Below are 20,409 nucleotides of genomic sequence, written 5' to 3'. Positions count from 1 at the left end.
TTTGTAGTGTCCGTTACAGCACATGAAGAAAGCTGCAGGAGGCCTGTTACAATGGAAGAGAGGTTCTACAGTAGGGAGCTCAGTTTAGAGCACATAAGGTTTGAAAGACCTGGCAAGCTCACATGTTAATATCAAAAGAGATCCAGGGTTCGGGGACATAGGCTACAGATCAGTTACAGGTCTTAAGCTTTTACCTAATACTGAATACTATTGTAAATCAATATAATTTCAGAATGAGTTAATCATTTTTCTCAAATATTTTTTGGAAAACATTGAGATTTAAAAAAAAATGAGTCCAGTGTTCTTTGTTTCTTGACATTTTCAAAATTGTTTCACTCAGATCATGAACCTCGTATTAGAGACTGGTAGAACCTTCAGAATGCCACTGTAAGACTGACTCAACAGAGCACTATCTACAGGACTTCATGTTACAGTTGGGAAAAATAGCCTTAAGACTTTGAACCTCACAAAACATTTTCAAATGTATAAAGTGTCTGCCATGTGCTATCATAATCACACCTTTTTGTGCCTATGGAAAAAAAAGTTTAAGCAAATGTTAGCTGGAACAATTTTGTCTCAAAGGCAAGGTAATAGTTTCTCTGTTGAAACTCCCCCTCAGTCCCTGGGGTGACTGGACTCTGGAATCTCCCTGAAGCTCAGATTGGAAGCCTGACTCCACAGCTCTGAGCTGTGGTCAGCATGTGGCGCTGGTTAACTACCCTGAGACAGGAACATGCCAGTTCATTGGGCAACCACTGTTCCTTCTTGTATTATTCTGTGAACTTTTCTCTAATAATTAAAGACATATTTTTCTTCGTTTAATTATGAAACCATGCTTTAATGGTAAGCAGGTTAGTCATCAAATCTTTTTGAGGTCCTACTAAGGACCTAGAACTTTTTTTTTTTTTTTTTTGGTCATGAGGGTATCACTACATTCTATACAACTGAGCAGAGCTTTGAAAGTCATCCAAAATGCAAGTGATCTTGTTTGTCAAGGTTTAGTAGAATGACACTGTGGCAATGAGAAAGGGTGAAAGAAGAGGAAGACGGAGTGGGAGAGACAGACAGAAAGAGATGTAACCCTATCCACAAACCAGTCTTTGCATAATTTCAGAAGCTAAATTAATTTTCTTTAAGTGAAAGTAGTCTCAGTAGTCAGGACATGATGGAATACACGGAGGAGGAGGATGCTGTTTGGCTCTATGGCCAGAGGGGTGATTTCTCAAGCTGTTTAAGTGAAGGGAAGGAGAAAGCTTTGGGAAGAGCCCTAATGAGAGGGTGGTGGCTCCGGGAGTGGCCAGGGCAGAAGCTAGAATAGGAATGAATGTTTGAAGCACTATAGAAGCACCAGATAGCTGCAACGTAAAGCAATATGGAAAAGGTGATAGCTGTCTGAGGCAAGAGGCCAGCCAAAGCAACGAAGCACTGCAAGGTCACAGTAAGGGCTGGAATTTTGTCTGTTTGTTTTTTCTTCACTTATTCTTGCTTTCTAAGTCTTTAGAAAGACTCCTGGAGGCTTTGCCTGAGACTGGACATGACCTAATTTCCCATGAAATACATCATTTGTGCCCTCTGTATGATGAGCAGGGAACTTAGGAGCAGGTCATGAAGAAGGTCTTGCAGCCACTATGCAGGCCACAGTTAGGAGATGGGAGAGGGAGGCAGCACTGTGGGATATGAAAGGAATGTAGATGAGAAGAAGGAAGGACCTTTGCCTCTTGGATGTGCTGTTAGGATGACTACACCTTCAGACGGGTCACAAAAAGTTTACTGTCAGAAAGGGTCATGATTCCAAGTCAGTGCTAACATTAGAGCAATGGTTAATGATTTTCTACAGAAGTTTTGTCTACAACAAAGAAGACACATCCCAATAGAAAAATCACCTTTTTAACAGAAAAAAAAAATAATGAAGTTATTCCAAAATACGTTTAAAAAGCCAAATTATCCTGTCTTTCCTATTATCTCAGATTGATCCTTAAAATCTTAAGAAATCCAGAATTACCAAAATGATAGTTTTGAATAAACTACTAATAGCAATTTGGTTAACTACTGCGAAGCATAATTTGGCAACATGTTACAAGTGGGACAATGTGAATTCTATCTGCTGACTGTTCATCACGATCGGTAGACCAGTGACTTCATGTACATGGGGAGAGAGACAGGTACTCACTCTCCTTTTGTCCACCATCTATTATCTTGCTCTAATATTCATCCTGCTCCATCAAACCCATCTCTGGACTTCCTTTGATAGATGGCCATCACCACAGCCACTGGCATCGCTCCAGTTTGTTTGAGTGCTGGGTGATCCAGGCATCTCTATATCATCTTAGAGGGAGAACCACATAGTACTACAGACACAGAGTTTGGAGCTAAGGGCCATCAGAAGGTGAGCCTTCTACTCACCTGTAAATTATGAGTCCTGACCCCCAGGGAGGTCCACTGAATTCAGTAATGTAAGCCACTTGCCAAAGCTTCAGAATATATTATGTCTTCAATAAGCGACAGTAATTAAAATTATAGCTTCACTTCTACTAGAATTTTATTTATTAGCTTTGATATTTTTGTAATAAAGTATTTAAATCGCAAACTCATTCAAGTCAGCCTGCCTAGATTGATTGATTGATTGATTGTTTTATCAAAATCATATTTAATACAAAATATTTGTATTATAGTTTTCTCTCCTTCAACTCCCCCAACTTCCTCCATCCTCTTTCTTTCATCCAGATCCACAACTTTTCTGTCACTGGTTAGAAAACAAATAAACAACTAAGGATTAATAATAAAACAAAACAAAGTAAACTAGATAAAACAAAAAGAAATCAGAATGGGGCAAAACAAATGAATAGAAGGCAAAGAGCCAAAGAAAAAGTACAAGAAACATATAGTTGCACACAACAGGAATACCATGAAAACACAAAGCCAGAATCCATAATACATACACGTAATAAATGCCCTGGCACCATATTATGACACAAAGAACCCCCAAAGATGCCATTGAGTTTGTTTTGACTTAGCCATCTACTGCTGGGCGTGGAGTCTAGCCTTAACAGTGGTTTGTTTCCACTGTGGGAGTCCCTTGGTGGTTATCAACTAGAAATAACATTTGGGTTGGGTATGGGTGGCCTAAATTTAAATTGCAGTTTTAATGTGTTTAAGTGATCACAGATACTTAAACAGTTGTAACCATCTGCCACATAAGATATTTCAAAATATTTATTCAAAATAATAGTCAAAATCAAAAGGACATACCAAGATTTTCTGCTTTCACTGTTTACCAGGTAAATGTAAATAATCCAAAGCAAGAAATTGCTTAAAGTGAAAAGTTTAGGATTTTTTTTAACCAACCAGTAATAACTAAAGAAATCATAGGGGAAGGGAGTAAGGGGAAAATGGGAGGGAGGGAGGAATGGGGGGATACAAGGGATGGGATAACAATTGAGATGTAATATGAATAAATTAATAAACTATATTAAAAGAGATATTTAGATATTACCTACATACATGAATCATGTAGGTAATCACAGTGGTTCATTCAAGACCTAAACTAAAATTCAATAACATAGTTGGTCTCTTGTTATTAGAAAGACTAAATTGGCCAGATTAGTGCTAAGTCAATCTTCCTGCTCCCTCCCTCTTTTCCTCCCTTTTTCTCTCTCCCTTCCCATCTTCCTCTCTCCCTCTTTCCCCCTCTTTTGCTGAGTGTTATTATTTTGTTCTGATTTCTTTGTTTATTGGGAGTTTTTGCTTTACATTTCTTTTCATATGTTATTTATAAGATCTCTTTCAGATCCCACTAATAATACTAGCAAATACTCGATGATCAAGTCCTAATATCAAAGGTTTAAGTAAAACCTGTAGAGATTTTTTTAATTAACCATATATTTCCCAACAATGCTGTCCTCCTTACTATTTTCAAATTGTTATTTTAAAATAATTTATTATTTGGAATTAAACAAATACTTTGATATTGGTGATAAAAGAATATTTTTATCATGTATTAATGTTGGTAATGATGTTAATTCTTTCATAAGCCCATGAAAATTATATTCAGTGTTACCTCGTTATGTCAGTGGGACTTTCTTTCATTTTATAGCTGGCTTAAGTCCTGCTGAGATTCAGCAGCTATGGAAAGAAGTGACTGGAGTCCACAGTATGGAAGACAACGGCATTAAACATGGAGGGCTAGACCTCACAACTAACAATTCCTCCTCGACTACCTCCTCCACCACTTCCAAAGCATCACCACCAATAACACATCATTCCATAGTGAATGGACAGGCATCAGTGCTGAATGCCAGGCGGGACAGGTAAATCTCCTCTTCAGGACTCTCCACTTACATCTGTATTTTATTTTCCACTGTTGGCAAAACTAAAAGGGACAAGAAGTGTACTTAGTGCAAGTGAAGGAGAAATCATTACTGTTGACTTTTTATTCTTTTAAGTTATAAAAGGATCTCAAATGTCTCAAGTATACTAAATATAGCTGGGGGGCATGCCTAAAGAAATTAAGTTTTCTGGGCTGGAGAGATGGCTCAGAGGTTAAGAACACTGACTGCTCTTCCAGAGGTCCTGAGTTCAATTCCCAGCAACCACGAGGTGGCTCACGACCATCTATAATGTGATCTAATGCCCTCTTCTGGCCTGCAGGTGTACATGCAGGCAGAACATTGTATAATAAATAAATGAATAAATAAGTAAGTAAATTAAGTTTTCCATGGATTACAGGGAATGAGTGTATTGACATAGTTTGATGCATAACATACTATGAATTAACACAAGCTGTGTGAATATTTTCCCATTTCAATTAAAAATAGTTTTAAAATTCCAAATAACTATAAATGCATGCCTCATACATATATTCCTTAATTTACATTTCAAGTGTGTGCTTAGAAATTAGAAGTTAGCTGAACATTATATAATATAGAACATGGGTGATCTGAGTTGCATTGTTATTGCTGTGGCATGATGAAATTAGTGAATATATTGAAATGAATGTATATTGATGCTTTAAAATAAATTTAAATGAAAATGTATACAGGAAAATCATTTGACTTTTGCTACCAATAATATACTGTGAGAGATAACTTCCCACCTTAGTGTTTTATCTTGGTTGTGATAATCCTGTCCTTCTATAAGGAGCAACCCGATGTTTCTTAGAAATTAATTCCACTTGCTTAGGGACATCCCTTCAAAATCAAATCTTGTTACATAACTTACACAAAGTGTATAATTTAAAAATTTCTAAAAATGAAAAGTTGTTCTTAAACCTTGAAGATTAGGTACAGAATTTCATAATGAAATAGCTTACACATGCCAACTGTTCTGCTCACCAATGAACAGGCAGTGGATCAGTGGTTTTTTTTTTTTCAGGTAATAACATATTTGCCTAGATGCAACAAAGCATTGCCATATTTTCTTCAAAGAAACATAAAAGTAATTACAGCACAGTTTAAAATAGAAGACCTAAGTATGGTAATGTTCCTGGCATTTATCTGAGCACATGTGGATTTTCATGTTAGTTTTTATTACAGAATGCTATGCTTCTGGATGCTTTCATGCTGTTGTTTTAATTGAGATTAATTTGATGATTATATACTTCAGAAATATGTTAGTTTTTCTAGGATCTCTCTATCTGATATAATACCCACTTATTAAAGGCCTGCTATAATTATATAAGGATATTACTAATAAATACTGTTCTAAGCAGGATTTTTCAAATCAACTGTGGCTACTAAGAATATTTGTATATATGTATATATATGTATATATATGTATATATATATATATATGGTTTGCACATGAATTTAGTTTAAATGACTCTAATGTTCATATTACATTTTAAAGAAGTATTTCAGAAGTATTATGCTGGTTTTCATATGGCTTTCATTAAAATCCATTTTCCCACTCCGTAACATAAGGCTATTTTTTTTTTTTTTTTATTTAGAGGTAAAATGTTACCGTGAGGTCATATGGCAGGATTAGCATATGATATTACAGAGCCCTCTAAGTTTTTCATCCTTTATTAACAGTCATCTTTGGCTCTATTTCTCCTCTAATTGGAGCATCATCTAGCCTTGGCAGTTGAACTATTCAATAGAACGATTAAATTTTTCTGACTGCTCTGAGCTGAATTGACCTGTTTTGACCTGTTTGTCACTGATCGTAACCTGACAGGCGCTAGCAGCCTGCAACGATTATGGCTTTCTGAGATGAATCTGATGTTGTGTTCTCTTGTTACAGCTCATCACATGAGGAGACTGGGGCCTCCCACACTCTCTATGGCCATGGAGTTTGCAAGTGGCCAGGCTGTGAAAGCATATGTGAAGATTTTGGACAGTTTTTGAAGTAGGTTTTAGCTATTCCCAGGGAAAGGGAAGCAGATGACATGGGAATTTTGGTCCACTGGTATAAAATAAAGAAAAACTGAAGGGCGGGAGGAATGATGATCTAACCTAAGCACTGTGGGTCTCCAGTTTGTTTCAACAAGTAGATTGGCAAAATCAGGCTGAGCAAGGTTATGGCTCATATTCTTCTTTTTATGCAAGCATTTTGTAAATTATTCGGAAGGCTTTGAGTCAATGGAAGTATGAGCCTGCCATGAGGGTGACTTTACTCACCATGAGGCAGGATTGTAAAAGAACAGTCTCTGGAAATTGAAATTTCTAATAAAAATTTCATGTAATATTTGCATAAGCATAAATTCTCTCTAAATGAAATGAAATAGACATATTTATAGAGGCAGATTTTGTACTTCTACCTTCAACAATGGCATTTAATAACAAGAATCAAAAATGAATGTCAGTGATGTTTAATGTTTGACGAAGCAGCTACATTTCACTCACATGGCTACTTTTTGCCATTTATGATGGTGTACTTGGGATCACTTTTCTTTCTCCAGGATCAAAATCAAAGCCTGTGCATCCTTTATATCGCCATACAATGTTTTAGTCTCAAGACTTCGTGGGTTCTCCTCATATGGATGAGACCTTTGCCTTTTCATGGGTGATTTTCTGTGCCCCGTATTGATACAAGGGAGACTTGTGCAGGGCTGCAGATAGGGGATGGAGATGGGTACCTTCCCAGCCTCAGCCTCTTGTGTTGTCATGGTGCAGCTAACAGGGTGAATGAACTGTTTCATGCTTCATCAACAATTAAGTTAATTAGCTCATTTGAAATTGCACTGCTTTGTTGCCAGGACGTTGGCAGAAACATCAAAAAGATGTGTTTACAAATGGTAGACTGACTGCAGAGTACAGAGCCGAAATACCCTAACAACGAGGCAAGCACTTGGTATCATAATACCTTTATAAATGATTACAGGAAGACTTCCATGAAGATTTTTTTTAACCTTTTATAGTTCCAGACCAATTAAGAGAGAATTTGCTTCATATACCACAACGGCTCTTTAGAAATGGGCTTAAATGAAAATTTACACGTCTGTTACACCAAGCCATCTGTATCCTGCCATTTTTCTGGGTGTGAATTTTTTTATGCATTTCCCAGTATAGAGGACACTTAAAAGACATTAGGTAGCTTTGCTGAAGTTTTCTGCTACCAAAAATATGGCTGAAAAAAATTTAGAGATGTAAGTTATTTTAACAATAATCCCATAGTTTTTTTTTTTTTTTTTTTATCTCCATCCTTCCTGTGTGCTGTCTGCTGTCACTGAGATTCTCTCTAAGGTCACCAATGCTATGTCATAGGAATGACAGCTGAATTTATAAAACTACCTGCTTAGTATAAACTTACATGAACTAAATATATTTAATTAAAATCTGGCTCATTTTTTTTTTTAGAGAAAATGCATACCTTTCTTTCAGTATGGTTTTCTTTAAGACACTTGAAGAACATTTCTCACAGACTCAAGTATTTAATTTTTATCACGAACAGGTGAATGAAGCTGAACTCCCACTTTATCCTCTGTGCTCCGTTTCCATATTCACACACATGTTTTGCTTTGTTTGCGTGTTTGTTTCTAACTAGAGAAATCATAGTTAAAAGAGCATTTCCTTTCAATTACATGTCAACTTTGGTTTCAAAAACTGACCACTTTTCTACCCAATACCTTTACAGAGATGACAGATTTATGCCAGTATATTTTAAAGTCCTCTTCTACTCTACTTTTAATAGTGTATGCTTTAAATTTTATAATTCAAATATCTGTGATAAATTCTATTCCTAGTTAATGCCAGTATACTGCAATAGACTGAAATACTAATTTGACATGTTTCCCAAGCTGGAATTATCTTTTTCTTAAAGATATGTGAGAAATTTGAAAAGAAATAAAATATTTTATTAATGATGTACTTCACTTATTCAAGAAAAAATTGACTCAGATATATATTTGTGCTCCCAGGGACTATATATTATCATCTCAGGAATTCTGTTTTTATCTATGTATTAATTAACAAGTGGGGTGTAATTTTCTATTAAAGAAAGATGAAAATTCATACAGAAATTGTTACAGCCTCAGAAGAAAAACAAAGATACAAAACAAAGTCTAAGCTAACATTCTTCAGGAGAAAAATTTCAACATTACAGGAAAGTGTGAGCTGAGAGAATTTAGCCATATTTTTCCTGACCAGTAATTGAGGCTCTCACCAGATCACTAAGAACATTTAGTGATACTTCTTCATTACTGCCTTATAAATGTCAGAGTGCAGTCACATCTGACAAAACTTTAGTATAGTTTGACTGCAGAATTAATTACCATACCATTGCACCAAAGTCAGCTTGAATATAGATGTATTGACTTCCACAGCTTAGGCCAAAAGGTTTAGACTGTAGCGTTCTAGTTAGCGGACAAGTGTTCTTGGACTTGTCCTCACAGGTGCCAGCAAGCCAAACGTAGAGTGAGATGCAGCACCAGCAATACAGGAGGTCCTTTGTGAACGTCACAATGACTAATGTTCCTTAAAATTTCTATACACCTACCTGATTCTAAAGACTAATTAGAGGATGAACAGGAATGCATGGAGCTTGTCAGTGATTGGTGCTCTTAAGGTTTGATACTGTAGTATAAGCAGCAAGAAAAATAAAAAGACCAGTGGAAACAGAATCATTTATTTAGTGCAAATTTGTTTTCTTTCTTCTGCAGCTGAGTACTTTAAAATTTATGTCCTTACTTAGTGTGTATTGTCTATTTCTTTGTCTTTCACTAGGCAGCTTGGCTACAAAATTATGACCTCAAGAAGGCATTCTTTGAACTTGTCAGACTGTTGTTTCTTTTGGTGACAGTGCCCACATCTTTCAAAACTAAGGCATCTCCCGTAATCAGCTAAATGAATAGTGACAGCTAACATTTTGTATTTAAACTCCTGTCAGTGCCTAAACATAAAAAGCTTGATGCAAAATAAATCAACCCCCAGTGATGTGCAAGTGAAACATTTTGTTCAAACAGTCTCTGAGACAACCGGAAGCTTATAAAATGCTATAGCTTTAAATGAATTTGAAAATTCTAGAGGTTAAAATTGAATTGCCAATCTGAATGTGTATAACTGAAGTTACTACATGCATACATAACCATAAAAGCTTCATTGAAGGGAATTGTGAGTTAAATAAATTGGAAAGATGGCCTTCATACTTTCTGTCTTTCCCGAAATGTTTGCTTAATTGTTTTTAGAAAATCTTTGACTGCCTGTTTACAGGTTTCTTTCTTTCTTTCTTTCTTTTTTCTTTCATTTTGTAGTTTTGCACTACCTACCTAGCATACAGATTCAATGCAGTTCTGAAAGAACGACAGTCGACCACATCATTTATTCCATTTTGAAAACAAAAATCAATATAGCTATAAAGTGACCCATAAATTAGAAGTGGCTCCCACGATGTTTGCTCAGCGCTGCCTTTCTGAAGGCCCCCTTTGCATTTTTTCTTCACCTCTCTGTTTGAACTGCAGTCTCCGTAAGAGGCTCATTAGGGGACATTAGGGACTGGAGCTAACCAGAATTCCAGAGCTTGCTTTGCTCTTATTAATGCATAGTAGAGTAGAATGCATTTAAATATTTCATAGGCATTCAGTAATTTGTGTGTAATCGCCTTGTTAGCAGACCAGTAGAAGTAGAACAGGCCTGTGAAATGGTGTTAGTGATTGCATGGGTAATTTACAGACCTTTGCCACTGGAAAGCATTATTGTTGGCTAGTATGAAGCTGTGAAATAGAACTAGCAATAAGTAAAACAAGAAAGTTAATAAAGGATTCCTAACAAGCATCTTCTGGGATAACAATCCCACTTGGTCCTTTGTAAGGACCCATAATTTATGACATAGGCAATATATCAAATGCATGAGATGGTATCATGGAGAATTCATATGAGAAGGGTATTGGCAACATTAGTTCCAACTTCCTGCAAGGGACATGATTAAATGATTAATGAAATGTCCCTTTGCATATGCATTTTGAAACAGCAATTAGGCACTGACTGCAAAAAAAAAAAAAAAAAATCCACCGATCCTCTCATTTTTCAGTATTATCTCATTCTTGATTTATAAATCATAGAGAATTTTTGAACAGCAATATGTAGTACCTGAGATGGTTATAAAAACATAAAAGAGAATAATTTGAGCACAAAATAGTCATAAATACATAAATTTATAATTTAATGTTAATACTTAGCCTATTTATTTGGTCTTATTGCTGTGTATTTATATCCGACACTATTTCTGTACTTTGATTGGCATAATTAAGTAGGGGGAATGAATAGGCACCATTATTTTACATATCACTGGTAAACAATAGCAGGGAAAGGATAAGGGAGATGTGGCAGAGGTATGTATGTGTTTTTCAAGTTCTCAGTAATCCACTGGAGGCTGTTCTATAAATGATCATTGAAGGGCTGCAAGCTAGCCTATAATTACAGGAAAGAAAGTGGCAGCCGTGGCATTTCATAACTATGTGTCCTCGAAAAGTGCTTTGTGAGTTTGTCACCAATGATAATTTAGATAGAGGCTCATTACTGAACATCACAACACTTTAAAAACCTTTCGCCTTCATACAGGAGAATAAAGGACTATTTTAATGGCAAGGTTCTTTTGTGTTCCGCTGAAAAATTCAATCAAGACAAAACCTCATTGACTATTATTGTAGTCTCCAGTCTCTATTCTAATAAAAGCTGCAGAGATAAATTGAATAGGTCTCTAAGACCCAAGTATATAATGCAAACATTTTGTACTTTTTTTTTAGTTCTTTTAATATAAGATAATTATCACTAAGAAGTAAACAAGTATAAAAATTCTTTTTAAAAAGCAATTTTCTACAAAAAAATATATGTTGTACTGAATATACCTTTTCAGGTAAAACTGCTTTGTCTATTTATCTTCTTATGCTATTTATATCCTAATCTTTATGTATAGCCATTTTAAAATATGAATCTTTTAGTCTGATTGCAAGATAAATTATGAGTGCTTCCCAAAAGAATTCACTGTGGGGGAAAAAAAAAAACTCACAAAAAATACAGCGATGCCAAACCTTAAGGATGCAACAAATTCTTGTGTTAATGTTGCCAGGACATTGTCTTGTTGCTCATTAAAATTTGGGTGACAAAGCCTTGAAGAATAACTTTTAATGCTGTCCTGTTTATTAGAAATTAGTGACACTATGCCACTCACTGACCCTTGGCCTACTCTGACATTCTATGCCTTCTTCCCAGAAACCTTGAACGATTCGAGTCCTCATTACAGCCAGGTGTTTAGCAGATCATGCTGGAGCTGAGCCAGAGCAGACAGGAGAGGCAGGAAGGACCTCTCATGTGTTCTGGTCACACAGAGCTAGTTTGACCTGATCCACCTCACTGTTTTAGTCCCCAGTTTATCATCAGCCAAGCCTGGCAATTATAGCAAGATACATGGAGGGTTTGTTGCTATAATCAGTGAGAAGGTGTTAAAACAAACTGGTCTAATTTATCAAAGTTAGAGTGTAAAGGAACAAAGGTTTCTGATGGCTGAGCGTAGATCTAGCTGATAACCCACTTGTTTACAGATGCCTTAGGCCTTCGCATTGTGTTGCACGTGCATCTGTCTGTGCATTTCTTTTTCTGCTTCATATTCTTCAAGAAGCACAAGTAAAAAGGGAACACAATTGTCTCTTGAATTCCATATGTTCAGAATTATAAAAATGTCTTAGGACTGTCTTTAATTATACTGAAATTTTATGACTTCTTAATTGTGTGTTTTGCTCAATAGCCCCTTTTCCCTTTCTGTGTCTCTTAAATTGCAGCCTTCGTTTAACCCATTGGTTATGTAGACATCTCAAAAGAAATGGAATTACCTGAAAATTACTTTCTTAATTTTGGAAGTCATCAAATAAATAATATATTATAAATTACAAAGCAAGCATTATTGAATATTTCCATGTTTATTGAGAGTGCTGCTGTGTTAGTTGACTTTTGGTACAGTAAGGTACCATGCATGGGAGACATCTTCAGTCCCACGTATGGTTGTAAGCACACATGTATGGTTGTAAGCACACATGTATGGTTGTAAGCACACATGTATGGTTGTAAGCACACATGTTAAGACTAGAATAGCATAACCAGGATGTCCTCTTCCACTGTGTTTATGTATGTCATAACTATGTCCCAATGAGGACTCTTTACATGAGGTGTCAATCTTATTTTTCTGACTCTTCAATATATTTTATGTATTCCTAACAGAAAATTATTAATTGTGGGTATAGATGTTGCTATGGAAAACAACTCTACCACCTTTTCATAATTCACACCCCATCCTGATGTGAGATATTTCTCAACTAAAAATCAGCCTATAAACAACACAAACTTTTTAATACAAATGAAATAGAGAATCGCTTCTCTCTCTCTCTCTCTCTCTCTCTCTCTCTCTCTCTCTCTCTCTCTCTCTCTCTCTCTCTCTCTCTCACACACACACACACACACACACACACACACACACTAAAGAAAACGGTGAAAGCGTGTGAAATACATCATGACTTCTACTTCTGGTCTGCAAGTGGATAGAGAACTGTTTTTGTAACAACATCTCTTTGCATTGCACGAATGGTTTTCACAAACATTGAGGCACATTTACCTTTTCTCTGTGTCCTCAAGGCATTCTGCTTTCCCACTGCAGAGGAATCTACACGTTCCTTGTAGAGGTAGTGCTTTTAAAATCAAGCCAGATTGCCAAGCCAGGCATAACTTATCATTCTGTTTTTGCGTCTTGTGTTTTACAGGCACCTTAACAGTGAGCATGCATTGGATGACCGAAGCACTGCCCAATGTCGAGTGCAAATGCAGGTGGTACAGCAGTTAGAAATACAGGTTTGTCACATGCTCACTTGATGTGCACTTTTCTCAGAGCTCTGGTGTGCAAGCCTGAGTATTAAGCAAGTGGTTTGATCTTCCTGGCTACATCATATTGTCTTGATATCACAGTATCTGTTCAAATACATGGGATTTAAGATATTTTTTAATAACAACAGTTGATAAAATGGTAGGTTGATATACTTTAATGTTTTTATCAATTGGACCTATATAAACTTTCAGTCCTATTACATATATCTAGATATCCCCAAAATTCAAATCTATAGTCTTCCTATTGTAGATCCGGTACTGTAGACACAAACTATCATGTGTTATGACATTGTTGCACAGTCAGTTTTTACACAAGTTCATCTGAATGAACTGAAGAATAGCTTCAGTCCTGTGTTTGCTGCGTTCAAAATTCAAAACCTTACAATACTGAATTTGTCTTTGGCCAACATAATGACAAACAATGAGTGCCACAGATGTTGTTATACGGACTGTAAAATGCTATCAAAGTTTTGTTTCTCAAACTTAACAGTAAAACAGCTTTGACAAAAATAAACAGAAATTGTAAGGCATCAGGAAGCAATGGTAACACCCCAGGATTTAGATTTGTTAAGGCTTAGCAACCCTTTATGGCTTTCTATAGTATATCATCTTAAAGAGTTTTCCCTAAACTAAGCCTTTGTTTTATTTAATTAAATATATAACTTGGTTTTTCTCCTCCTTACTACACCTTACATTATTCTCAATCCGTTGTGCTGTTGCTTTTAGCAGAGAAGAAATGAAAATGTTTAAGTTGCTAAATAATGAAGATGTGTACAATGCATTATTGTCATCATAGCACCTTGACTACTTAGATCTGTTTACCAGTGCTAAAATGTAGACTAAAACATAAGAGGTCAGTTGATAATACAGTCTGCAGTGTGACCAGTTCTCTCTCTCCCTCCCTCTCTCCTCTCAATCTCTCTCTCTCTCTCTCTCTCTCTCTCTCTCTCTCTCTCTCTCTCTCTCTCTCTCTCTCTCTCTCCTGTGTCTGACTGATGGAAAAGTAGGGTCCGTCAGCTGTAATGAGACCCAGTGCAAGTGTAGATGCAGACTGGGTGGCAGAGTTCAGCGTTTCACACTGCCTGGTCTCTGTCACTCTATTGAATTAGATTGATGATGGCAGATTGCAGGGGGCACTAACTGGACCTCGGTGGGAATGCATGAAGTGTGTAGACAATCCTGGCAGGCACTTTGCTTTGAGAACCCTTCACCCCTTCACAGCTGTTGGCACTAGTCCATTGCTAACAGTGTCCACAGGACTTTAAAGAGACACCATGGGCCTTCTAATTTATGGTTTCGGTAACTTGTTACTGTCGAAGCAACTGTGACCTCAATTCTCTTATTGACAAAAAGATGAAGTGTTATTTGTTTTCTCTGACCTTTAACATAAGAAAAGCAACAAAAGTTTTCTCCTCGACTAGCTAAAGTTGCGTTTTCGCCCAGCTAAGTTTCTCATCCTGGGCTTTTATATGCAGGGATCATTACTGGGAAAGGAGCTCAGTGATAAGATGTATCACTGCAATAAAATAGCCGCATCAGTCATTTCTAAAACGCCCCTGATCTCACTCTTTCCTAACAGCTTTCTAAAGAACGCGAACGTCTTCAAGCGATGATGACCCACTTGCACATGCGACCCTCAGAGCCCAAACCATCTCCCAAACCTGTAAGTGCATATTGCTTTATAAACAGTAAATAGCTGTACTGATGTTACAGACTAAGAAAATGAACAATTTAGGGACAGTTAGAAAACAATGACTGTGATGAAAAGCACAGCAATAAAATGAAAGTAAAATGCAATCGCTTGTCAAATTGTATGTTTCTCTTAAAGTAATGCTATCTTTTACAAAATCTATCCAATCTACACCGTGGGTGACACTAAACAAAGTACACCTATCAGTGCACAAATCACTGCCTTGCAGCTGAAGCCAGGGGGAATATCTTTCTGTGATAGGTTTACAGATATTAAAAGGAAACTGACTTTGAGCACCCCCAAGAAGCAGGATCAGTACCAATCACAAATAGAAAGGCAAGTGCTGGGTCCTGAAGACTCAGATCAATCAAAAGATACAGACCAATAGACTTTTTTCTCCTTTCAATTGTTTCCTCAGAAGTATCATAGTATTTTATAGGCAGTTTTGTCCTATTTTGTTGATGGTTATTTCAGTTAAGATGTATTTCACATATTGATATGTTTTCCTGTATATTCAATATTATCTTAACTTAAAGAGCTTATCTCTAAGGGGAAATGAGAGCCCTTAGAAAAAACAAAAACTACAGCTTTATCTTAAAAATATGAGACTTAAGCTCCACCTAGTACCTGGTAGTTAGATACACAGGCTGTGATAAAGAATAAACTGTTACCTCACCTAGCTAATGTTTGCACAGAAACTTAGAGTAATCAACAGAGGGACTCTGGTTTACTGAAAGTTTGTGGGGTATTTTTTCCTAAGGCCCCTGTAGAACTTCATGCTTGCTGATTGCCAGCTTGCTGCTCCCTGCACCACTCTCTGTGTGTGAAAGGAACACTGGGTTTTGTAGAAGGGAAGTAACAGAAGACAGAGTACATTGTCTGATTTTCTGTCAGTGTCTCGGCACCACTTGTTCATTAATATGATTCAAAATGTGGCTTTTTTGCTTAGAGATTGAATTTATTTAAACTCAGCTGAGGCACTTTTTTTTTTTAAAGATACAACTGCTTTTCCTTTGTGCCATATGTAAGTGTAGGGCACCATAAACATATTTTAATAGCAAGAAAGGCAAGGGTCTCTTTTTTTAATCTGACATATGACATTTTAAAAAATAGAATGATCTGAATTTTTAATTTTAGAAATAAACTTTTGAGCATCTTTTGATACAGTATTTATGACTTTCTATACAGTAAGGATTTTTCCCTCATAGCTTCTATAGTATAATGTAGATAATCACAAGACAGAATAATTGTCTCATAAATCCATCAGGAATCTGCAGCTTGTTCTTTTCCAATTAATTATTCAATCAGTAAATTTTTTAAAACTCCAGCAGCATGGTTACATCTACACTAATAAAGAATTTTCAGCCTATAATCCAAAACAGAACCTGAATGAATAATGTAATTGAAGTATTACATTACATAAACCACACATGAAAGAATTGCTAATTGCGTTTGATGGTGGGCAATTAATACAGAATCTTAGATGAGCGATTTAAAATGAGACCACAGTTTAAAGTTCCCCTTGGAACTAGCGATATCTGAAGTGGGAAACTGCTGCTGGCCACAAATTGGTTTGAAAGAAGAGTGGTCAATACTCACACCCCTCAAAAAGACCCTAAAATTTATACACTGTACAAAAGAAGCTTCAAAATTGATATGATAGTAGAGATTTATGGTCTCATGTGCAGTGGCTCAGTTGAGACGGCCCACACATTTGATAAATATTAATAGCGTGAATTTATTACCAAGGAGAAATGAGCTCTGTTGGTTCATCACTGCACCCTTAACAGCTATCAGTACATGAACACAAGGTGCAACCGCACTGTCTATTATATGACCCCATTTACTCTCTGAATGGTACTTCATTAAATGGTACCTTTTGGCCATGCTATGGATGGATGAAAATCAAAGTTATCAAGGCTGCGAGTCCTGAATAATGAGTTTCACCCAACCTTGACTATATTCAGATGAGCCGAGGTACCTAAGTGCTCATCCTGGCTTTTACGTGCTTCCCTTTAGTTAATAATAAATTCTATTTTTATCAGTTTCTGATTGCACGCCTACAAACATGGTATGCTCATTATTATAGGATGCAGAATAAGTTACTGGAACATTGTAAACATGAATGGTTTGCATAGAAAAAAAGATGTACTTCCCCTGTTTTGATAACTTTTGATATGTTCAGTAAATGCAGAATCTTGTTGAGTATTCATCAGGATAGATACTTCAATAGTCTACAGTTTGATATGTGCCTGGCTGTTACTTGTCCTGTTTTATGCTGGCTTACCATCTTTAGAGTGATGCATGTGGCTTAGTTTCTATTGTATAAGAAAGTTGTTCTGCTTTCCTTTTTTAAATGTGCAGATATGCAGCACTGATGATCTGGTCTGAACATAATGTTAAGGATACATTCTGTGTTATTGTAACACACACACACACACACACACACACACACACACACACACACACACTCACTCACAGATGCACCTGGATCTTCCTTCATTTCTCCAACTCCACAGACAGACTCTGGCACATCGCAGCGAGGCTTACACCAGTGGCTTTGTAAATGTATTAAATGCAGCATTTAGTAGCATTATCTCAGCTTTTATTTATGTACGTAACAAAGAATTCCCAACCCAGTCTGCTGGCTTAGAGTACGAACTGAATAACAGTTTGTGGTTTATTGAGAACAGATGCACTTGGGGATGCCTTCAGGGTGCCAGTCGTTATTATTAGACTGCTAATGTGCTTCTTCTGGCTGCTGCCCAAGAAAGAAGAACAATTAGCTGGCATATGTTAATTTTTGTTTCCCTAACAAATCTCTCTACTGACTAAATGTGTAAAACAAATCCACAAAGAAAGATCAATCAATGCTGTACACATCATTTTCTCCCCATTTAAAAAAAAAAAGGGTTTATCTTAAGAAGTGTATTTGGGATTTTAAAAGGCAGGTGTTACTAAATTATATACAAAAACTGGATGTTCGCTGTGTAGCCACTCAGCAGCAACTTTAGGGAGAAGCAGGAGAGGACATGAGTTTTCTTCCTTGGTTGTACAGATTGCTGTATATAACGAAGGGGAACGTAGCCCAGCTCTAATTAATGTTATTTAAATATATAGAAGAAACCCTATGGGCTGTCCTGCACAACAATTTTGCCAGTTGGATGCTATTTATGACAAAAGATGTGTGGTAAATATGACTGAGGTGATACGAGTTTTTGATAACGAAGAGCAAGGCCTTCTGAAGGAAGTAAGGAAGGGCACACTGTTAAACAGCTTGCATACATGCTCACCTTTTTCCTTTTCTCTACCCTGACACCCACTTTCCAGGGTCCATCAGCATTAAGTGACAGTGTAATCATAAATTGAAAATGATACTTCCAGAGGAATTGGCAAACTTGACATTTCATTATATTTGTTAACACATGCCACAAATGATTGTTAGTGAGGAAATTCCATTTCCCTCTCTCCATCTCCAATCAGATTTAATTTGAAAATTTTCAGCCTCCTCCGGCTAATTTGCAATTAAGACAATTTTGTTTGAATATGTAGTAATGTCATTACCATTCCACCAAATTAGCAAGGAGACTAAAGGTCAGCGTAAAATTTTCCAGCTGGCTGGAGCCTCTCAGCTGAGATTTGGGGCCATGGGGAAAAAAAAAAAATTCTGGCAGCAACAGACTAGCAAGTTCTTCTTACATCCTATTGGTTCAAACCACAGCATCGTTCCTCTTAGCTGCTGTTGTTGCTTCTCTGGGGGCTAGAACTGTTTAACAACAGGGGCAGTCAATAATCAGCAACTGGCTCTTATTTAAGGAAATACACTTTGGCTGAAGTCTGGTAAGAGAAGAAGGAGTTACTGAGTGCCGAGTAACACTGCAGTAGATTATTAGATAACCTCTAACGGCATTCTCTAATTAGAGATCTTATGATACAATTTCATCCTGTAATTAGTCGAGTTTGGCTGCTTCCTTTTGCGGCTTATTAGTGGCAACACAGCTGTAGAAGTGAATCCACTCTCATTTGTCAAACCTTTTTTAAGTCTTTTTCTCTTGTCTCTACCTTTTTTCCTGCCCTCTTCTCGGGCCTTTGCAGCTAAATCTGGTGTCTAGTGTCACCATGTCGAAGAACATGTTGGAGACATCCCCACAGAGCTTACCTCAAACCCCTACCACACCAACGGCCCCCGTCACCCCGATTACCCAGGGACCCTCAGTAATCACCCCAGCCAGTGTGCCCAATGTGGGAGCCATACGAAGGCGACATTCAGACAAATACAACATCCCCATGTCATCAGGTAGGATATGAATACTCGGTGGAGATCCTCTACTTTGGGAGAGGAAAACTGTAGTGAAATGGTCAGGAGCCATTCCAGAGCACATGGAAAATCAAGTCAGGATTTCTGGAGTGATTTTTTTTTTCTTCCTGGTAAATGCGGACAGAGGCGATTCCCTAAGCGCATCGTGATGAATTGTTCTGAATGGTTGTTCAGGAAGGAGAGCTCTCCCCATTAGAGGAATTGAGAGATGTGTTGTCAGGATGGCCCGTATTATCACCTCAATTCAATGAGATCCTTTGATCTCTGAGGGAAGCCAGAGCCATCCAACATCTGCAGGTAATGCGCTATGATAAGAGCCATTTAAAAGGACATGTACGAAGCACCATTGCAGTTGTGCCTCCGCACAGATGGATCAGTCTTTATCAACTCCACGCGCTTGGACCAGAGCTCCTGACGCTGGCCTACTTATTTGCTTAAAGAGCATAATGAGGACAAATCGCATGTTTGTTAAAAAATCACAAACCACCTTCTCTCATCTCTTCCCCCTTTTGCCCCTTTCCCATGCCCCGCCCCAGACCACCTTGGGGCGTCTGGATAATCACAGTCACACACTGTAACCAGAGCCCCCAAGCCCTGAGTGCTCTTTTGACAAAAAGTGGAGTTATTTTCAACATGGGGCTTGGGAGGGGACCAGCTCCTCCTTTGTTAGAGGGCCGCAGATGCTGATGTCAGGAGTTGATCCTGTTCTCCATTAAGAAGTATTAGAGGAGAAAAGTAAAGATTATGGCAAGGGGCAAAAGTCCATGTAAGAACACGCCTAAACCGCCCGCTTAAAAGAGGACCTGGCTGGTAGGAGAGAGAGAAAAAAAAAAAAAAACCTCCTCAGGCCAGCTGGTCACACTGCTCCTGAGGTACTGAGAACAATCTAGGGACGCCTCGTTTGCGCTTCGCGTCAGAGATGGCCTTTTCTATATAATTCAGTTCCACTGCCATGCTTTGTGCTTTCACTCCTGTGGCTTCTCACCAAGTCACTTTACCAATACCGAGGACAAATATGAAAAGTAAAAAAATCGATTCTGTTTCCTGTGAGTTATTAGCAGAATTAACAGAGGTTTTTTTTTTCAATTATTTATTTT

General features: G+C 37.3%; 1 protein-coding gene across 12 annotated transcripts in view; it reads left to right on the top strand.

The window, feature by feature from the left end:
* Positions 1 to 20,409, top strand: part of FOXP2 (forkhead box P2) — a gene marked incomplete at its 3' end in the record, with an annotated part of 541,625 nt that overhangs the window by 487,776 nt on the left and 33,440 nt on the right. For 11 of the 12 annotated variants that reach the window (XM_084784956.1, XM_084784962.1, XM_084784963.1 and 8 more), the window contains 5 exons: positions 4,094 to 4,307; positions 6,241 to 6,345; positions 13,184 to 13,271; positions 14,884 to 14,967; positions 19,090 to 19,291. In XM_084784956.1, the coding sequence (XP_084641082.1) occupies positions 4,094 to 4,307; positions 6,241 to 6,345; positions 13,184 to 13,271; positions 14,884 to 14,967; positions 19,090 to 19,291 (693 nt within the window). Of the gene's footprint in view, positions 1 to 4,093; positions 4,308 to 6,240; positions 6,346 to 13,183; positions 13,272 to 14,883; positions 15,001 to 19,089; positions 19,292 to 20,409 lie in introns of those variants that run through there. The other variant, XM_084784955.1, reaches the window with a different exon arrangement.

Source organism: Acomys minous (assembly GCF_964271855.1).
Source record: "Acomys minous genome assembly, chromosome: 6".
NCBI classification, from domain to species: domain Eukaryota; kingdom Metazoa; phylum Chordata; class Mammalia; order Rodentia; family Muridae; genus Acomys; species Acomys minous.
The sequence above is the reverse complement of the archived record's forward strand: the minus strand, read 5'-3'. Positions and strand labels throughout refer to the sequence as shown.